The sequence below is a fragment of the Natator depressus genome, chromosome 25 (assembly GCF_965152275.1).
Source record: "Natator depressus isolate rNatDep1 chromosome 25, rNatDep2.hap1, whole genome shotgun sequence".
Taxonomy (NCBI): Eukaryota; Metazoa; Chordata; order Testudines; family Cheloniidae; genus Natator; species Natator depressus.
The window spans coordinates 12,740,650-12,760,753 of record NC_134258.1 but is presented as its reverse complement, the minus strand read 5'-3'; the positions used below and the strand labels follow the sequence as shown (position 1 = coordinate 12,760,753).

The following is a 20,104-nucleotide window of genomic DNA, read 5'->3' as shown; positions in this document are numbered from 1 at the left end:
AGAGCCGGCTCAGCTCAGCGCCAGGGCCCCCTAGCCATGTGCCCTAGGCCTGCCCTGAATGGAGACCAGGCGTGGGAAGGGAGAACAGACTAAGCCTCTGGTCCTTTCAGTCTGTGGCAAAGGTAGCCACTTAGTGCCCCCTGGCTAGTGGGCCGGGCAGCTGGGCAGCTAGAAACCAGGCAGAGGCCCCGCCAACTCCAGCCACGTCCTGGGCCCCCGCCGGTGGCTGTTCCTGGGTCACTAATAATAATCACCCCAGGCTCTGACCTAGGACTTTTCCTCAGTAGGTCAAAGTGCTGTTTAACGGAGGGCAGCAGCATGATACCATTTTACAGAGAGGGAAACTGAGGCACAGAGCATGGCCGTGGCTTGCCCAAGGCCGGTGGCAGAGCAGGAATAGCACCCAGGTCTCCAGCGTCTCCGCCAAGTGCTCTCTCCGCCAGGCTGCTGATCCATCCGAGGCAGGTTTGCAGAGACCCCTGGAGGGCTGGAGCCCCGTGTCACAGCCCCAGAGCCCTCAGAATCAGACACTGCTAAGCGGCGGCCACAGGAGTTTAATGTGGAACAGCGTTTCTGTGACTTACGCCAGCCCAGCCCCTGCGCTGCCAGCGGGCTGCAGCTAGAGACCCGCTGGTCGGGCTCTCCCAGCCCTGGGCTCTCCTGGGCCTTGCAGCTCTGCCCTTTCCCCTCGCTCCCTATCTGCGGCCCCCCACTTCACATCCTGCATTGCCCTGCCCCTCCGTGCTGTCCCAGCGGTTTCTGCACCCCTCAGTGCTAGGGTACGTGTGTGTGAACAGCCCCTCTCTGTCCCTGCTCCCCCCACCCTCAGCGCCAGCTGGCACCTGCCCCACCCTCACCCACAAGCCAGGGTGCGGCCGGAACCACTGGGCCGGGCCAGGCCAGGCCAGGCTGCCTCCTTGGGCAGGCAGAGGAGTTCAGACTCAGTGGGGCCTGGAACCAACCAGACACCCCTGACCTCCCCCTCACCGCCCCACAGCTCCTTCACCTTCCGCCACTCGCCCTCCAGCCAGCTCCCTCCCCGTCTGTGACATAGTTCCTCCTCTGCCTTGGTGGGTCCTGCGCTTATTGGTGGATTTGCTCGCCTCTGAGGTCCACGGCAGCCCTCAGTTTGGCCACTTTGGCTAGTGGCTCAAACCCGCCATTCACTCAGCTACCCTCAGCACTGGCCAGCGCGGGGAAACGGAAGGAGAACAATCCCTGCCGTCTCTGCTGATCCACCATGTGGGTCGGGCGACAGGCCAGGGACCTTCCCCTCTGGTGGGACCCACAGTCCAGGGCAACTCCTGTATCCCATAGGGAATTGGGGGGACCCCTGGCCCAGGGCGCTGTGGATCACAGCAGTCTACAGTGTTTCTTGTGACAGCTACAACTCCCTGGGCTATTTCCCCATGGCCTCCTCCTAACCCCTTCTCTAACCTCACCACAGGACCTTCCTCCTGATGCCAGGTAGCATTTGTACTCCTCAGTCCTCCAGCAGCAGCAGCACCAGCATGCCCATGCCCACGCCCCTTAATTGGCTCCAGGTATCCTAATTAGTCTGCCTACCTTAATTGGTTCCAGCACGTTCCTGATTGTTCTGGAACTGCCCCTGTTTCCTTACCCAGGGAAAAGGGAACTGCTTAATCTGGGGCTAATATATCTGCCTTCTGTCCGTTCATGCATCTGGGCAGAGTTCCTCTGGGCAGCGTCCACTGGCTCCCTTGACGCCTTCGAGGAGCACTGGGTGCTGTCTGGGGTTCTCTGCTCAGTGTCCTCATCAGGTTCCCTTCGTTTGACCCTTTGACCGCACTCCTGTCCCTGTTATTTCATTAGTTGTCCCCCGGAATCACTTGGTTTCCAGGTCCTGTGGATCCTCCCCTTAGACTGAGGGGGGTCCTTTAGCAATGGGCTTCTGCCCCCCCCCCCACTTCCTGGATCCCAATAGGATCACTCTCCTGTAGCCATCTGGCCTGACCCTGTCACACCTCCCGCATTTGCACTCCTGGGTTCTCTTGCCTCCTCAGAGCACCTCCCTCCATCACGTAACCTTGGCTTTCAGTGCCCCCTTCCCATCCTGGCTCCAGTCTGGGCGGGAGCCTGGCCCAGCAGGCTCCTTCCCCACCCTCCGCCAGCGCAGAGCAGTCAGGCCCGGCCAGCTCCAGTCCCGGACCCTGCAGGCAACTCCCCAGTTTGCCTGGCCACTGGCCCCAGCCATTCCAGGCAGCCTGGTGGCCCCCGCCACCCGCTGCTCCAGCTCCCCTTTGGGAGCCACCCCTGGAGGCCAAGGCCCGTTTGCAGCGCCCCAAATCCCATCCTCAGGGGACGCCAGTGGGTGAAGCTCCTGGGCCGGCATTAGCATCGGGCAAACGGGCACCTCCAGGCCCTGTTGGTTCCAGGGGGAGCGAGGGGCAGAGTGAAAAGGACCCATGTCTCCACAGCACCCCCCCAAGCCAGGGAGTAGGGTTTGATCATCAAATTGGGTCCCATAAGAGCCCCTAATGGGCCTGCCCCGGGCCACAACATCACCTCAGCCGCCCTGTGTCCATGTCCATGCCACGCCTGGTGCTGGGCAGCGGGTCTGGCTCCCGGGGGCGGGAGAGTCCCGGGGGGGCAGCGGAGGCAGCTACAGGGAGTGGGCCATGTCGAGGGCGTACTGCAGGCGCTCCCGCAGGGCCGGGGCGCAGCCCCCTGCGGCCAGGGCGCCCAGCGGGAAGGTGGCACTGACGCGCTGCTGGTCGATGAAGGTCAGGAGGTGCCCGCCACCTGGGCAGCTCAGCACGAGCTTGGTCCGGTCGCGATAGAAATTGACCTGCGCGGCAGAGAGGGGAGGGCGAGTGACGGAGCGTCCCACAGAACCTGGCCCAGGAGAGGGTTAATACCCCTCCCCCCGCCCCAGAGTCTCCCCCTACACACACATTGGGGAGGGCCAGGGAGCCCCGCTGGTGGCCCCCGCTGCTGGGATCCGACAATCGGACCAGCCCCATGAGCTTAGGGAGCTCTGGCTGCAGGGTGGGGGCTCCTGCTCCACTCCCTCCCCCTTGCCCTCTAGTTCTGACCCTTCTGCCCCCCGACTGCCAGCCCCCAGCTGCCCTTGCACCTAAGCCCCCCTTTCCCCAGGGGTTTCCAGCCCCCGCTGCCACTGTCCGGCCCTGCTGCCAGGAGAGGGCCTTGGGGCAGTCTGGGTAGGGGGGCACGGACTGCAGCCCTTCTGGGGCGCCGCATTCCCTGCTATCCCAGCCCCGGGCCTGTCACCCTGGCCAGGCTGTGCTGCAGCCCCCAGGGAGGGCGGAATGCAGCTGAGGCCGTCAAACTCACTTCACTTGTGACACTGGATAGTCCAGAGCAGCCTAGGTCTGCAGAGGCCCTGTGCTGGGTGGGAGGAGCCAGAGCCTGGGGCGTGGCTTGGGGGAAGTGTGATGGGGGTTGCGGGGCGCTGCGGGGTGGAGGGGAAGGACGGGGAGTAGCCATGGGGTGGGAGGATCAGGGGAGAGGCTCGGGAGAGGAGGGAGCAGCCGTGGGGCAGGCGGATGGAGGGAGAGGCTCGGGGGGGGCACCGGACGAGGAGAGGCCTGAGTGGGGGCTCGGTGGAGAGGCTCAAGGGTGTGCCGGGGGGAATGGGGGGGTTACCTGCAGCGTCCCATTGCTGAAGAGCATCAGCAGCGCCCGGTCCGACTTGGCACAGCACAGGAGACAGGGGGCGTCCGTGGAGCTGCTGGGACCCGCCGGGTCGCTGCCCCCCTGCCAGCAGGAGCAGACTCAGGCAGCTGGCTGGGCCGGGGGGGCACCGAGCCTGGCTCCCCCTTACAGCCCCCGCCCCCCCCGGCAACATGGGCACAGCCCAGAGGGGATGGGTGAGCGGGGGCAGCACTGCTGGATGGGCCAGTGCTGCCCATGGCACTGCACCCTGGGGCCTCCCCCAGCCGCCCCTGGCATATCCCGCGCTCCCAGCCCCGTGATTCTTCCCCCTCCCCACCCCCCGGCCCAGCCCCGGGGTTTCCCCAGCCCCGGGGCCTCACCTCCAGCAGCTTCTGCTGCATGTACTGGGAGAAGAAGTGCAGGATGCCCATCTTCGTGGCCAGGGAGGCGGGCACGTCGCTCTGGGGGAAGGACACGGCCTCCCCGCGCCCTGGGCAGTAGCAGACACGCCTGGAAGGAAGCCACAAAAAAGCCGCGAGGCTGGAGCAGCGGCCTGGGGGCTGGGATGGCGCCAGGCAGAACCCCGGGAGAGGAGGCATCAGGTGTCCCAGGTGCCCAGAGACCTGCCAGGGCAGGTGCCAGGCGAGGTGGGTGTCAGGGGGACTGAGCAGAGGGTTGGGGGGGGTTGGAGGTACCTGCTGCTGCATGGGCAGACGGGGTGGTGGGTGTCTGAGCGGGGGTGGGGCTGACTGTGCAGAGGGCTCCAGGAGTGGCAAGGCAGGTGCTGAGGTGGGTGCTGGGAAGGTAGAGGGCCAGGTGGATTCTCAGGTGGGGGCAGAGGGCCAGGCAGGTGCCCAGGGGAGGGGGCATAAGGCCAGGCGGGTGCCCAGAGGATACCTACGATGGCTGTGGGCAGAGGGCTAGGCAGGTGCCCGGAGGAGAGGGCAGAGGGCCAGGTGGGTGGCCGGGGGAAGGGGAAGAGGGCAGGCAGGTGCCCGGAGGGGATATCTACGATGGCTGCAGGCGGAGGGCAAGGCAGGTGCCCAGGGGAGGGGGCAGAGGGCCAGGTGGGTGCCTGGGGGGATATCTACAGGGGCTCTGGGCAGAGGGCCAGGCGGGTGGCCGGGGGGGATACCTACGATGGCTGCAGGCAGAGGGCTAGGCAGGTGCCCGGAGGAGAGGGCAGAGGGCCAGGTGGGTGCCCGGGGGGATACCTACGGGGGCTGTGGGCAGAGGGCCAGGCGGGTGCCCAGGGGAGGGGGCAGAGGGACAGGCGGGTGCCCAGGGGATACCTACGGGGGCTGCGGGCAGAGGGCAAGGCAGGTGCCCAGGGGAGGGGGCAGAGGGCCAGGTGGGTGCCCGGGGGGATATCTACGGGAGCTGTGGGCAGAGGGCCAGGCGGGTGCCCAGAGGAGGTGGCCAGGCAGTGCTCAGGGGAGGGGGCAGAGGGCCAGGCGGGTGCCCAGGGGATACCTACGGTGGCTGCGGGCAGAGGGCTAGGTGGGTGCCGTCGGCGAGCAGGGCGCCCGTAGAGCCGTCCGAGAGCAGGTAGCCGAAGCCATACTTGTTGGAATAATCCACCCACCTGGTGACCCAGAGGACGGGCGGCGCCAGGCGCTGCACAGGGTTGTGCTCGGCTGCAAGGAGAAAGAGGGGAGCCTGAGGCCCAGCACAGGGGCCCTCGCAGGCCCCCGGTGCCCAGCCAGCTGGGGAGAGGCCCTGACAGAGCAGGTGCGGGGAGGAGGCAACCTGAGCAGCGTGTGCCTCCACCCAGCAGACCCCCACTGGCCCGGCCCAACCCCTGGCACTGCCAGGCCCTGTGGGGCAATCCCACCCCCCAGCACGGAGTCCTAGCCCCTGCAGCCGATGGGCTGGACAGTGGCCCAGGGTGGGTCCGGCCAGGTTCGCGCGGGGGGCTTGGTGCCTGGGCTGAGGAAGGCCCAGGGGACGATGGAGCTGGGCGTGCAGGGGTTTGTGGGTCTCCGGCGCAGGGCTCCCTCTTACCCAGAGGCATGTTCTCCAGGCAGCTGCTCAGCACCCTGGTGACTGACTGCACCGCGCTCCCCATGCTCCAGCCTGCATCTGCTGCAGAGACGGGCTGGGATCAGGGCTCCATGCATGGCACCCCCTGTAAGCCTGGCACCCCTCTGCCCCCCGCCTTCCAGACCCACCACTACACCTGCCAGAGTTGGGGCTAGAACCTAGGAGTTCTGATCCCCGCCCCCCATCTAACCACTATACCCCACTCCCCTCCTGGAGCCGGGGAGAGAACCCTGGGGTCCTGATCCCCCACCCCCGTCGAACCGCTAGACAAAGCTTCCATCAGTGAGCACAGCAAGTGGCTGGATCATTTCTCTGCCCCGCCAGCCCCATGTGCTCTCCTGCCCTGAGGGCCTCCCTCCCGCAATGAGCGGGGCTGTTGCCCCAACCAGCCAACAGGAAGCAGCGAGGGAACCCAGGGGGGCCACACCAGGGGGAGGCGTAGGGTTGCCAACTCTCCCGGTTTCGCTAAGAGTCTCCCGGAATCAGGCCCTATCTCCCGGAGGCTACTGAAGCCAAGCCGGGAGGTTTTTAGGTGCTAAAAGTCTGGCCTCGTGGTGGGGCTAAGGCAGGCTCGGCCCCCGCAGCTCCCATTGGCTGCAGTTCCCAGCGCATGGGAGCTGCGGAGTTAGCGCTCAGGGCATGGGCAGCACGCAGAGACCCTGCCCCGCCCAGGGGCCGCAGGGACGTGCCAGCCACTTCTAGGAGCAGCACGGGGGCAGGGCAGGCAAGGAGCCTGCCTTAGCCCTGCTGCGCCGCCCACCTGGAGCCCACACCCCTCACCCCCTTCTGCACCCCAATCCCCTGCCCCAGCCCAGTGAAAGTGAGTGAGGGTGTGGGAGACTGAGGGAGGGAGGGAGGGGCCTCGGGGCAGGGGGCGGGGCAAGGGTGTTTGGGTTTGTGCGATTAGACAGTTGGCAACCCTAGGGAGGCGGGGGCCTCGTACTGCAGCGATCCCGGCCCAGCAGGCTCCCGGGGGCCCTATTGGGGGCTGCTCCGGGCTCCTGGCCACGCAGTGCACGTGAGCTGCAGCCTCCCCGGGCAGCTCCCAAGGGAGGTGGAGACCAAGAGAGGTCCTTGGTGTGGGGGCCCAACTGGAGCCCCCCCAGGGCCCGATCCCCAGCAGGGGCTCTGCACACTCCGCTCCCAGCTGGCATCAGGCCCTGGATGTCTCCAGCCTAGAACCCTCCCAAACTCCAGCCCAACAGCTAGAGGCCGGTCTGGGAAATGTGGCATCCACTTACAGTCGGCACTGGAGCATCTGGGCCTGAGAGCTCCCGTCATGAGCAGATGGATGGAGAACATGTGGGGGCCCTTGGGTAATGGCACAGCCTGGACACTGCCTCTTTCCACCTGGCAGGGAGACGGGGACAGTGGATGAGAGGGGGGAGCCGGGCTGCAGACCCCGCCAGGTCCCTCCCCACCCTCCTTCCCGTGGACCACTCCTACCTCGCTGTGCTGCTCCGTGCTGGGCAGGTTCTGAGCCTGCCAGGATTGGTTCGTCAGCTTCTCCGGCTCCTCGCCGGGCACTGGGCTACCTGGATGGAGACACAGCGGAGCTGTGACGCCACACGGGCACTGCCAAGCTCAGCCCAGAGCACGGGGGGACGCGGCCACTTGACCCACCTGCCCGGGGCTCCTGGCACGGCAACCCCCTGAACAGCACCTTGGCCGCCTTCTGCAGGAGCTTGCCGATCGGATTGGGCAGGGTGAAGACGGGCACCGAGTGGCAGGCGCGGGACGGTAGCTTGTCCGGAGTGAAACCCTGGGAGACGACAGCCACGTCACTCCATTCCCGGCCGTACTGCATGCTGGTGCCACGGAGGAGGCAGGGCAAGGACCCCACGGTCCATATGGGCACCAGGGCTAGAAGGGGCCATAGAGGCCAGGGATGGCGGAAGTAACCCAGAGGGGCTGGAGAGGTTGGAGCACCAGCCCAGGGACTTGGGGCACTGTGTCGGGGGCTGGGTGCAAGAACCTGGATCCTCTTGGCTTTGGTTTGCTCCAGGGCCGGCCGCTGCTCTTTGCAGCTGAGCTAAGGGCACAGGACCCTTCTGGGGGCTGTGGGCTAGGGGAGGTGGCATTTTTCCTAAGACAGGGCAGCACAGGTGCACGCCCACCCTGGGCGCCTAGACGGGGTTCGCGGGTGCAAGCGCATGCCCAGCAATTGGGCCTGGCTTCCCCAGTGTACGTGCAGCACCCGTCTTAAATCCGAGCAAGCGGCATCACGACCTGGCACACGGGGTCGCAGCGCTGCTCGGGATGGGTGCGTGCCATCTATAGTGCCCGGAGCGACTCGCCCGCCCCTGCATCGCCCGCACCTGGGTGAAGAATTCGTGCTCCAGCACCTCCTCCAGGCTGGGCCGCTCTGAGGGGCGGGGCGCCAGCAGGCGGCCGATCAGCTTCCTGGCGCCAGGCGAGAGGTGGTTGGGGGCGGGGTACCGGCCCTCCCGGATGCACTGGTACATCTCCTGCTTGTGGGTGTTCTCGAAGGGGGAGCAGCCTGTCAGAGCCGTGTACCTGGAGCGAGGGAAGGCAGCCAATCAGAGCCTTCCCAGTGCACCAAGGTGGGCACAAGCGGCCAATCAGAGCATTCCCTAGAGGGGAAAGGCCCAGTGTCCCATTCCCCACCCCACTGAACCAGCCATTCCCCCTGGGGCCGGGTTGGAGCCAGTGCCCCAAAGAGTCCAAAAGCCCCATGTCCCATTCCCCACCCCACTGAACCAGCCATTCCCCTGCCCTGGGGCTGGATCAGAGCTGGTGCCCCAAAGAGTCAAAATGCCCCGTGTCCCATTCCCCGCCCCATTGAACCAGCCTGTTCCCCACCCTGGGGCTGGGTTGGAGCTGGTGCCCCGTATCCCATTCCCTCCCCACCAACCCGGCCCGGCCCACCCCGCTCGGAGGCATTTGCCCAGTTGCAGCCTGGTGCCTCACTCACATGATGCAGCCCAGGGCCCAGATGTCGGACTGGAAGGAGTGCCCCTTCTTGGCGATCACCTCGGGGGCCAGGTAGTTGGGCGTCCCACACACCACGCTGTAGGGGAAAAGGAACAGGAGGTGAATCCGCAGAGCGCCCCGGCGAGGACTGCAGGCTGTGCTGGGCCAGCACTTACCCCCGTCTCTGGCTGGCCTGCTCGTCTCTTGTCGCCAGCCCCAGGTCCCCGATCTTCACCTGCATATTCTTCGTGAGGAAGAAGTTACCTGTGGGGTGAAGAGAGGTCAGCCGCTGAGTGCACTCCAGGCAGCTTTCCAGTCACAGGGCCAGAGTCACCCCCCTTTGCAGGTGGGGAAACTGAGGCACGGAGCGGCTTCAGATCACACAAGGAACCAGTAGCAAGGCTGGGAACGGTGTCCTGGCTCCCAGGCTCTAGCCACTAGACCATGCTGCAGGGGAGAAGGGAGCATGGAGGGGGGCATATGCGGGGCTGTCTGTGCTGACATATTTCTGTACAGCAGCTCAAGCAGCTGTGGAGACAGGAGTAGCCCATTGTTCAGGGGAAGGCTCTGGACAGGGCCTCCTCAGTAGCCCTGGCGGTTTGTATGTGCCCCATGGGAGCAATAAATCACAGACAGGAGGCCCTCCCCAGCCCAGCAGACAGAGGCTGCTCGGCAGGGGGCAGCTGTGTGTGTGTCAGGGAGAGAGGCCGCATCTGGGGGTCCCCACGTGTCTCCCCCTCCACGGGGCAGCCCCTACATGGAGAGCTGGCTCCCGGGCTCCCATTCAGAAGCATGAAGTCACTCTGGTGGCATTTACTCCCAACAAGCCAGACGGCCAGACGCGCTGCTGGTGTATTTATAACCCCTCTCCAGCCCCCAACCCCCTTCAGATGGGGTCTCAGAGGCCAAGGTGAAGGGCACAGGGGCAATTAACTCCTTCACTGCTGCTCAGGGCTTAAAGGATTGAAAGGGTCCCCAGGAAGATGGATTTGGGGACCCCTGGTGCTGCATTGCTGTAAGGCAGAGATCAATCAATCCAAGGGTCTGAGCCTCTAGGAGCTCAGTCCCATCTCCTCATTGCCCAGTGCGGGAGCTGAGAGGAAGGGGAAGGAGGTGACCTGCCTCATGTACAGCTGGAAAAAGAACCCAGGAGTCCTGACTCCCAGCCACCACTGTTCCTCTGTTCCCCACACCAATTGGACCAGATTCCCAGCACCAGGACCAGAACCTAGGAATCCTGGCACCCCAAAGCCAGCTCAATGCTTCTCACGGCTGGAGAGAGGACCCAGGTGCCCCAACTCCCAGCCCCTTCCCTCCTCTCCCCCAACCTATAGGGCCACCCTCCCAGAGCTGAGACCAGAACCCAGGAGTCCTGGCACCCAGCAACCTGCTCCACACGCCTCAGGAAAGAAGACCCAGGAGTTCCAACCCCCACCCCCACCCCCGGGCCTCCCCACACGCCAACCCACTGCACCTCCCAAGCACGGCATAGAGCCCAGGAGTCCTGCTTCCCAAGCCCTGGCTGCGACTACTAGGCAACACTGCCCTCCTGTCCCCATGGGGTGCCTTCCCCACTGCAGCCAAGTCCCATAGCATGTCTAGGCGAGGACTCTGGAGGGGTGGGGCGGAATCCAGTTCCCTCTGCCAGCCGCTTTCCCACGGGCACCTGCTCAGCATCAGAGGGCCATGTGTAAGCATCACTGGCGAGGTCTCTCCCCTGCAGCCTTTGGGGATCCCCCCTCCCGCCCCGGCGTCCCCCTGTGCTCCAGCCAGCCCCGGCTCATTGCTCATACTCAGCTTGAGGTCGCGGTGGATGATGCCCTGCTGATGGAGGTAGCATAGCCCCGCCACGATCTGCCTCAGGTAATATCGGACCTCTGGCTCCGTCAGCGTTTTCCTGGCCTTCAGGATGTGGGCAAGGGACTGGGGATGGGGAGAGGAAACAGCTCAGCGACAGATTGGGTCCAGCACAGCACGCAAGCCTCCGATCGGCAGCACGGTCCAAGGTGCTGGTAACTCCCCGCCCAGCCTTTTGGGGACAGATAGGATCGGGGGGCGGGGGGTGGGAGAGAGGCTTGTGTCAAACCCATCCCCCCTCCCTCTGACCCTCGGGCGCTCGACATCTGGGCCTGACTTTCATGGCTCCAGCCTGTCTCTGTTTGTCGGAGGGTCAGTGGAGCTGCTAGAAGCAGGTTAGTTACTCTCGTATCGCCTTGGAAAGCTGCCCCACCCTTCACTTAGTGGACTAAAAAGTCGGCCCTGAAGAATAAACACGTCTGTCCCTTTCAATCCGAAGGGAGCGCCATATATATAGCTGTGTTTGGAGTGACTCCTCGGCTGCTCCCAGGAAATCTTCCACTGCCCCAGGGTAATTTAGAGCAGCCTAAGGACTGCTCTAAGTGACACCAGCTTGGGTGGCCCACTAAGCCCAAAGGGTGGAAGGGAGGGGAAAGTGACTCACTCGAGGTCACACACAGTAGATCACAGGCAGAGAGGGAACAGACCCCAGAGCTCCAGAATCCCAGCACCTTCTCTGCTCTAGACCAGGCTGCCTCCCGCAACGCTAGTCAAACAGGCCTCTCGCAACGTGCTGCAAGCCAGATAAAGGCTGGTCTCATATTTTCAAGCCAGATTTGCAGGCGCCAGAGGATTGGAAAAGAATCAGGAGAGATGCCCAATTTATTATGGCCCCAAATGTATGTAGGCTCCTAACTTCCCTGGATTTCAACGGAAGTTAAGAGTGCAAACACCTTGGAAGTTCTGAGTCTAGGTATTTCTTTGCTCCCTTCCCTGATGAGATCCGGGGCCCAGCGCCTTGGCTCGGCTCGGCTCACCTTGCGGCTGCAGTACTCCAGGATCATGTAGATGTTGCCCCGGTCAGCAAAGTGCCGGTGGAAGCCCACGACGTGCCGATGGTTCAGGTGGCTGTGCAGCTCGATTTCCCTCTCGACCTGCGGGAGGAGAATTGCAGACGCGCACAAAGAGCAAGAGAAACGAGTCACGAGCCCGAAGCGCTGGAGTCAGCTAGAATCATACAGCGCTGTGGAAAACACACACGCACACTGCTCCCCGGCTGGGCCTGCGGATCCTGGGTCCTCGTGCCCAGCTCGGAGTTTCGCAGCCGTCAGCGTTGCACTCACAGCCCCTGGGAACTGTACGACAGCAGTAGGGGTCATTCTGCTCCTCCCAAAGCTACTGGAGCGATAGGAGAAACCCCATTAGCTGCTAGCAGTATAGGGCCTATGATACACAGCTATGCAGTTCAGATCCCACCCATAGGTGGCAGCTGTGCATACCCACCCACCACCGGCCATTTCATTAGAGTCAGAACCCAGCTAGCTCAGAGCATTCATGCTTTTTGGTTGATGCCAACATGAGCTGGTAAAATGACAGCAAGACCAAGGCTTTAACGAGATCTGACATATCTCTCGGGCAAGGGGCCTAAGGGACACCAAGCAGTTGGCAGACGGTGTGCGCCAGGGAAATCACGCCTCTGCCACCGAAATGCAGCTGGCTCTGCGGTGGAATGTGACCGGCATCTCGCAACAGCCGAGTCACACGATAGAGGCAGACGGGGAATTTCTGGACCCTGAACGAAGCTGCAGGGGGGATGGAGACGATCAGGCTGTGGTTACCCGCAGGGTGGGCCACCAGGGTTAACGCTCTCAATCTTCGGTGCTCAGGCGCAATGGCCTCCCCACGTGGAGGAATGAGAAGCAGTCGCACCCTGCACTGACGTTGGAGGCTGCGGCTCATCTCTGCGTGGCCCGTGGTTTGCTCTGTGATACTCAGAGACCGTGTCTCAGCTGGGGGCTGGGCGACACCCCGGGGCTTGGGGATGGTGAGAAGAAGAGGAAAGTGGAGAGTCTGCGGAGGGAGGGGGGCTTTTTTGTTTGCCCTGGGGTTTATCCCCCACCACCCCCAAGATTGAGGTACGGGGTGAGGGGGCGCGGGAATGGGGCTTGGCAGGGGGAGGGGTATAGTCGAGCCCCAGGTGCTGGCAAGGAAAGGGTTAATTAACCTTTCCCATAGTTCATGGGTGTCTGCCCAGCATAGGCAGCCCAGCTGGGAGAAGGCAGAACAGGGCCCAGCTGCGGCCAATTGCTCCTCTGGGGGGATGATAAGAAGGGTGTGGGGAGAAGGGGGTATGATCTCCAGACTTGCCTGGCCAGTGCTAGATGCTTCCTTCCCTCCCCACCCTATGGGAGTAGCCCCTGCCTCACCTTCCCCCTGCTCTCCAGCTGGGAGATGCGGGACTGGGGGACGATCTTGACAGCGTAGACCTTGCCGGTGGACGTGTCCGTGAACTTGTAGCACCGGCCGAAAGCTCCCTGCGCACAAGGAGGAGCCATGAGGATGCTGGTAACCTGGGGCTGCATCCTGCTCCCCCGGCCCTGTGGGGACTTGTACCGGGGGGGAGCTTCCCTGGGACAAAGCTGTGGGGGTTGGGCAGCTGGGGAGGGTCGTTCCCACCCTGACAGTGCCTCCAATGATGACCCTTGGCCCTTCCACCTGAGACTAGAACCCAGGAGTCCTAGGTTGGGCTCGCCTCCCAGAGATGAGATGAATCAACCAACGCTGGTGCCCCAAACGCTGCTTTACCTCCTCAGTCCTTCTCCCCTCAGTGCCAGGGCCCTGAGTTGCCATTGCTGGCTCTAACCACTAGCCAGCAGTGCCCATGCTGAGCCGCCCATGCTGAGCCTCACATGCTGTGCAAGGCACTAGCCTTTCCAGCGGGGATCGTACGTGTTCTGGGCAGCTTTGCATGGCAGTTGGGGCTCTCCTGCTTCCTGACCTGGCTGCTCCTGCCTGCCAATGCAGTTGTCTTGAAAGAGACAAAGTTCCCCCTCCTGCAGGTGCAGCAGCAGCTGATGGGCTAGTTGCTTTGTCTCTGTGCCTCAGTTTCTCTCCATTTGCCACCGGGCTCTGCTTCCTGTTGATTTTTGGCTCCAGGTTCAAGGCCAGAATGCAAAGCTACTTAACCCATTCCTGTCTCACCCCTGTTTGGTAGAGCAGTGAGGTCAGCGCCGGGTGTTACGGCTATGAACAGAGATAGGAAATGAGACAGACAGGGTCTCTAGGTGCTGAAACTCAGGGGGGCTGCCTCACCCCCCTGGCTTGAAGTAGTAGTAACAACCCAGATACATGGTTTCCACCTTAGCACCTCCACTGTAAAAATTTGCAGCACCACTGGATGGCTAACCCCTCACTGCCTCGGTTTCCTCATCACGGGGGCTGTGAGACCGAGGCTTTGTCTGGGGGGTGGGCACTGCAGCAGCACCAGTGGGGCGCAAGCCCTGCTCTCCGGGCGTGGGCTAGCAGGCCCCTGGCTGGGCCCATGGGGGAGCAGCATTGAGTCGGGCTGGGCACCCCGTGCTGCCCTGGGCCATCCCAGCCTCTGGTGCCCAGGGCCTGCAGCAACAGCACAGAGCAGGGCCCTGACCAGTGCTTTAGGCTGCTCCGTCCAGGGTAGGGTGACCAGCAAGTGTGAAAAATCAGGGCGGGTGTGTGTGTGTGCATGTGTGTTGGGGAGGGGGGGGGGGATAGGACTCTATATAAGACCAAGCCCCAAATATTGGGACTGTCCCTATAAAATTGGGGCATCTGGTCACCCTAGTCCAGGGTAACTTTAAGTGCTTGGGGTTTCCCTTGGCAGACTTGTCGTGAGCTGGCCACAGTAGGAAGTTCTTTGATCCCTTGATTCCCGGGTCACTGGCATCAGGGCGAAGTAGGTGTAGACAGCTGCCCCTGATGGGGTCGCAGTTTGCACGGGTGTAAGCGATGGTACAGTGTGATGGAGGATCGGGCCCAGGGTATTAGGGAGGGTAAGGAGCGGGGCTCCCTCTGCACCCAGGAGGAGCTGGGAAGAGCCCCCAGCAACTCATGAGTTGTAACTTCTCCCTGGTAAGTGGCTGCCGGCCAACGTGGGAGAAGTGGCTTCCAGAACCCGAGGAGCGAGGGCAGGTCTGGCAGCCCCCGGCTGTGAGCACGGCTCCCTGATAATCTGCAGCTGCTTTTGCACCCCACGGGCTCGGGCTAACTGGCACAGCCTGATCCCTTGGCTCAGCAGAGTCTCCCGAATCAGCCCGGGGCCTGCTGCAGCTCAGTGGTGGGGTCCAGTGAGATCAGCAGGGCGGGGCCTGGGGTTCGAGTCCTGGGTTTTAGTCCCAGCTCTCAGAAGGGAATGGTGTCCAGTGGATCCAACAGGGGAATGGGGGGTAGGCATCAGGACTCCTGGGTTCTATTCCCAGCTCTGTCACTGATCAGATGACCTTGGGCAAATAGCCTGCCCCCTCTCCCCCTTGCCTCAGTTCCCCCCATCTAAACTGGAGACCACAATGACTTGCCTACCTCCCGTGGGGAAGGGGGGCTGGATGAGTTTAGTCCATGGCCAGCATCCAGTGGCAGGTGCTAGAGAAGTACAGAAGTAGCACTGTCTCCATCAGATGCGCACACAGACTCTGCCCCCTGACAGCCTGGGGGGAATTGGCTTCCCGAACAGCTTGAAAGTGGGGGGAAAAAGGTACCTTTCCCAAGAGCTGGCCCCTCCTGTACAGCGTCCCGGTGCCTGGATCCTCTATGAAGTAGCTCAGGTTGTCTCCCTGTGCCCTCCTGCTGGCTGAAGGCTCCATCCGCCCCAGTCCCTCTCCCACCCCCTATTCCCCCCTGGCTCTTTCTCCGAGCTCCACTCACCGTGCTCAAGGCAGAGCACTTGCAAACCTCTTATAATGCAGGCAGGGGCTTGCTCTCCCCATCGCCTGCCGATTGGATACCCAAGACATGGGCTCAAGACTCCACAACTTGGGGGCGGGCAGAGAGGAGGGGCCGGCCGAGCTCGTTAAAGGGGAATCCAGGCTTGGCAGAGCAGCTGCGCCTCCGGTCCTTGCCTTAGCAGCAGCTGGGTTTCTGAGATGGTTTGCCAGGCCCTCACCTGGAGTCCTTGGAGGGGCGGCATCATGGCTGGTTACTGCGGTGACGGTTGGGATGTCACCCATGGGGGAGCGGGGGGTTATGGTAAGAGACGAAATAGCCTGATATCCACCACCCACTCCCGCACTGGCGAACACCTTTAGCCAGAGAAACGTGGAAAATCCGTGACCCAGCCAGACCAGGGGGTCTGGGGACGTCTCAGCTGCTCTAAACATGGGTGTGCGGGAGGGATATGTCACAACGGAGCAGAGAGATGGGGAAGCGATGTGGTCACCAGTGCCCCCCTCCTAGGGCTAGGCCTGCCATGTAAATATCCCTTGGCTGAATGATGCCCAGAGGCTCCAGTAGAAATCAGGGCCTTGTTGTGTTCGGCGCTGCACAGGCCCAGCCAGCCCCTCCTTTCATGGTCTAGATGGACAAAGGGGAGAGAGAGATGGCTGAGAAAAGGGAAGCACACAGAGAGCGAGTGTCTTGCCCATGGCCACAGCCAAAACTGGTGGCAGTGCTGGGGGATAGAACCCTGGTCTCCTGAGCCCCTGTCCGGGGCCTTATTCACAAGGCTAAAACTTCGCATTGTGGAAGTATCCTGACCCAATTCTGGCTAACTTCAGATCCCTGGCTCCGTGCGGCGAGTGTTCACGCAAGAGCTCACAGCTGGGATAACTCCGCCAGGTCCATTCTGCACCCGACATGCCTCCCCACCCCCATTGCATGCAGCCTCCTCCTCCATGTGCCATCCCCCTGCTCTTCTGTAGCTTTGCCGTGCGGCTGTTCAACAGCTGCCTTGCTCCACCCCAGAGCTGGCTGTGTTTCGGGGTGGGGGTGGACGGGTCCCTTCCAGAGGCATGGCTTCATGGGTGAGGGAAAGGGCTGTGAGATGCCCAGGTGAGGTGGGCGCCATGGGATGATGCTGACGCCAGCAAGGAGATGCTCCCTGCTGCTTGTTTCTACTCTCCCAGAGTCCCCTCTGCAAGGGGCGGTGGCCCCAGGACTGAGGGGACAGGGTGGGTTAGCTGGGAGGATAATCAGAAACTTTCTATGAGCCCCTTTTGGGCGGGATCTATTTTTGGGGGGGGTCTTCTTCCCCCTTGTCCGTTAAGGTTTGTCTCCATGGAGAAACACTGCAGAGCTATAGCAAAATAATTCTAACTCCCCCCACATGTGGCCACTGTTCCACAGGACAAGTGACTCTATTCTGGGATATTTATTCTACTTTGGCATTTCCCTGTGTAGACAAACCTTCCCACCTGCCCCTTGCTGCACCCTTGAGCACCCCACTTGCATGTCCATGCACCACGGGGGAGCCCAGTGGCCCCTCTCTGGAGCTAGCCATGCCCTGGGCAGCCCTAGGCCCGGGGCCGGCTTGGGCTCCCTTGCACGTTCTCGCTAGCTTGGCTCCCTCTGGTGTCCAGCTCTTGCTCTGATCCCGTATTTTGGTGGGGTTGATGGAAGCACTTCCTGACGCTGGGATCAGTGGCTGGGGAGGTCATCTCATAAGGGGTGGGAGCTCCTACACCAGGGCCATGTACAGCTGGGCTGGAGAACAGCAGGTAGGGCAGCGGGCAAAGGGGATGGCAGAGGTGTTCTAGGGTCTCTGTTGTCTCTGGTCCTTTATAGAGAAGCTGACTTCCCTTCCACCTCTAGGGTGTGGGGAAAGGACCCTAACCCCCCAGGTAAGGCCCTTAACCCCGTCCTGAGAATCCCCCCCGGGCACATCCCAAAGGTCCTGCCCCTTCCTTCCATCCTCCCACATCTGCCGCTCCCCGTCCTCTTTTGTAGAGTGAGGGGGAGAGGGTCAGAATAACCCACTCGTGCTGTGCCTGGAGCCCCTCCTCCCACTGCACTCTGGCAGCACAGCCCCACTGAAATGCAGCCACTTCTGGGGGGGTGGGCCCAGCAATGCTGTGCAGCAATGCGAGGAGGAGGAGGAGTGCAAACGGCAGCTCCCCCGGGATCTCTAATGCAGGCAGGTTGGGCTTGTGGTTAAGGGGCTCTGCTTATCTGGGTTCCATTCTTGGCTTAGCCCCAAACTTGCTATGCGACAGTGGGCAGGTCACTTCGCTCAACACTGTCCATCTTGGATGTCTAAGACTAGGCCCCCTGGATCCATGTTTCGCTGTGTAAGTGACCTGATTGGCAGAGGTGCCAAGTATCCACAATGCCAGTGAAGTCTGTGGGCGCTACAGGTGCGCACTAGTTTTGCAAATCAGACCCTTTGATTGGGCGCTTAACCTGAGGCACCCAGGCTGGAAAATACTGGTCTTAAATCTTGCTGTGCCTCAGTTTCCCCATCTACAAAATGCTGGGGAGGGGGGCCTGTGGGCTAAATTTATGTACCTAAAGCCCAACAGGATCCTAGGGTGGAAAGTGCTGTAGAAGGGCGGAATCTTATTGTTCCTGACATCCACACAGGACCAAGAGCATCTCAGAGCTCGAGTCATCTGCCCAGGGGATCGCAGGGACTGGGTCTGCCTTGGAATAAAGCAACCCTCAGAAAACTTGAAATGAAGTTGGAAAGATCTCCCCGGGCGGTGCTCGTGTCCGCAGGAGCCTGCAGTAGCTGGGGGGAGAGGCGAGGGGGCAGCGTTCAACAAGCGATGAAAGGCAGCCACCCACTTCAGCAAGACTGGACGGGGGAGCACTTAGTTATTTGTATTATGGTACAAATCGGGCAGCACTGCTGCCCCCCTCCCCCCCGCCCCTGGCCAGGCTGTGTTTAGTGAAAATATCCTGCCCTGCCCTGCCCTGGAGGGACCCCTGGCTGGTGGAGGAGAGGGGAGTTCAGTCCCCATGGTGCATTCACCGGATCCCAGCGAGGAGGCCCGATAAGCCCCCATCCTAGTGGGGTCTTTGTCCCCTGGGAGCTGGGCTGGTTTTACCAGGCAGCTCGGCTGAGCTGAAGGTGAAAGGCAGATGCTGTGGTTACCGTGGTGGTGCTGTTGCAGCGACTGGGTCACCAGCCTGCGCCCCCAGAAATGGCCGAGCACCCCCAAAGAGGGGCAACCTTCCGGCAGGCCCAGCGAACGCAAAAGGTGGCTTAATTAGCAAGTGCTCATGAAGTGTTTTTGGCATTACAGGACCGCCGACTCCTTTGCTCTTTCCCCTGGGCAGCCCCCGGGGCTGGCGCCACTGGGTCTGCCGCTGTGGGTCCTGCCCAAATGTTCCCATCTCACCGCCTTGAGCCTGCCTCCAGGCGGGCAGCTCTTGCGATGTCTTCCCACGCCATCGGCAAGCAGCTGGTGCCACCTGGCCGAAGTCAGGGTGCGCGCTCCCTCCGTGGGGCTGGTCGCAGGGGGCGGAGCCGGGCTGTGACGCCAGGCCTGTGGAATGTGTGTCCAACACCGGATCGCCTGGTGTTTACAGTGGCACCTTCTGCTCTTCACTCCTGGCAGGAGAACAGGCTGCAGTGAGAGCCTGGCGGCTGTCTGCGTCTGGGGAGAAGAGGGGCTTGTTTAGAAGGAAGGGTCCCCCTGGACTCCTGGGTCCAGCACATACACTTCTCCTGCAGTCATCGTGGGCTCCTCTCTACACCCCCAGGGTCCCCTAATGGGAGCTGCAATTGACACACAGAGTTAATTTCAAGTCCTTGTGAAAGGGGCAGGGGGTTAATCACTGCACACCAGCATCATGGGCTAGGGCTAGGTGAGCCCTGCTCAGGGCTGTGGGGAAGCCAGGCCCCCCCCACTTTTCGTCCCTGTTATGCACTTTGGGGGAGGGAGGGATTCCTTCCCTATCGCTGATCTGGCCTAAACCGGACTCCTGGATCCCAACTCCCCTGACATGTGGAAATCCAGCTCTATCTCAGAGTTCTTCACCTCCTGTCCCTGGGAGGCCTCAGATCCCCTCTGGGGAAGGGGGATGCAAAGAGGAGGTGTCAAGTCCCCCCCCCCCACAATACACCTCCTTTCATTGCACTCCCTCTCTCCAGGTGGGGGCCCTTGGGCGGGGGGGGGGGGAACATGCCATATCACCTACACCCAGCCTGGCTGATGCCCAGTAACTTGGGAGTTTGGGGCGAGAGGATGGGTGTGTCTCCGGGGAGCCTTTCCCCTTGAACATTGAGGGCTGGAGTCTGCAGCTCTACAAGGTTGGCAAGCAGCCAAAACAGGGGCTGGGAACAGCTGCTCCCGGAGGTTTGGCTCCCAGACCCCCAACAAACACCATACAACTTTAACCCATTGAGTGCTGAGCCACAGGGCCAGGGCCCTGTCTCTTCAGTGTGCCGTGTACAGAGAAACAACACAGGGTCTGATTAGTCAGAGGGTCGCTCACTGAAGGTGCATCCCCCATCCCCTGTTAGCACCTGGATCTGCAGTGATTTAGTGAGACGGGAAGGTGGTCGTGTGGGCAGGCTACGGGGCTGGAATGCAGGTGATATGGGAGCTATTTCTGGCTCTGCCCCTGACTCCCTGTGTGGCCCTGGGCAAGTCACATCATTGCTGTGTGCCTCAGTTTCCCCCATCTGTAAAATGGGGATAACAATCCTTCCTAGGTCTGGGCTGGTTAGATTGTAAGCTCTCCGGGGTAGGGGCTGTTTCTTATTAACTTTTATATACAGCAC

General features: G+C 62.1%; 1 protein-coding gene across 3 annotated transcripts; it reads right to left on the bottom strand.

Moving 5' to 3' along the window:
- Positions 1-998: 998 nt before the first annotated feature.
- PLK5 (polo like kinase 5 (inactive)) lies at positions 999-15,278 on the bottom strand. Of its 3 annotated transcripts, none has more exons than XM_074939164.1 (15): positions 15,141-15,262; positions 12,837-12,944; positions 11,448-11,564; positions 10,407-10,536; positions 8,790-8,877; positions 8,615-8,710; positions 7,998-8,196; positions 7,303-7,441; positions 7,126-7,214; positions 6,921-7,029; positions 5,641-5,721; positions 5,114-5,273; positions 4,017-4,146; positions 3,628-3,730; positions 999-2,809 (listed from the first exon to the last, which is right to left on the bottom strand). In XM_074939164.1, exons 1-15 carry the CDS (start codon positions 15,243-15,245, stop codon positions 2,523-2,525), a joined length of 1,941 nt encoding a protein of 646 aa, XP_074795265.1. In that variant the 5' UTR covers positions 15,246-15,262; the 3' UTR covers positions 999-2,522. The 3 variants fall into 3 exon arrangements, with proteins under 3 accessions (XP_074795265.1, XP_074795267.1, XP_074795266.1); XM_074939165.1 differs by having other exon boundaries at positions 2,497-2,809; positions 3,628-3,738; XM_074939166.1 differs by lacking the exon at positions 12,837-12,944 and having other exon boundaries at positions 15,141-15,278.
- Positions 15,279-20,104: the final 4,826 nt, after the last annotated feature.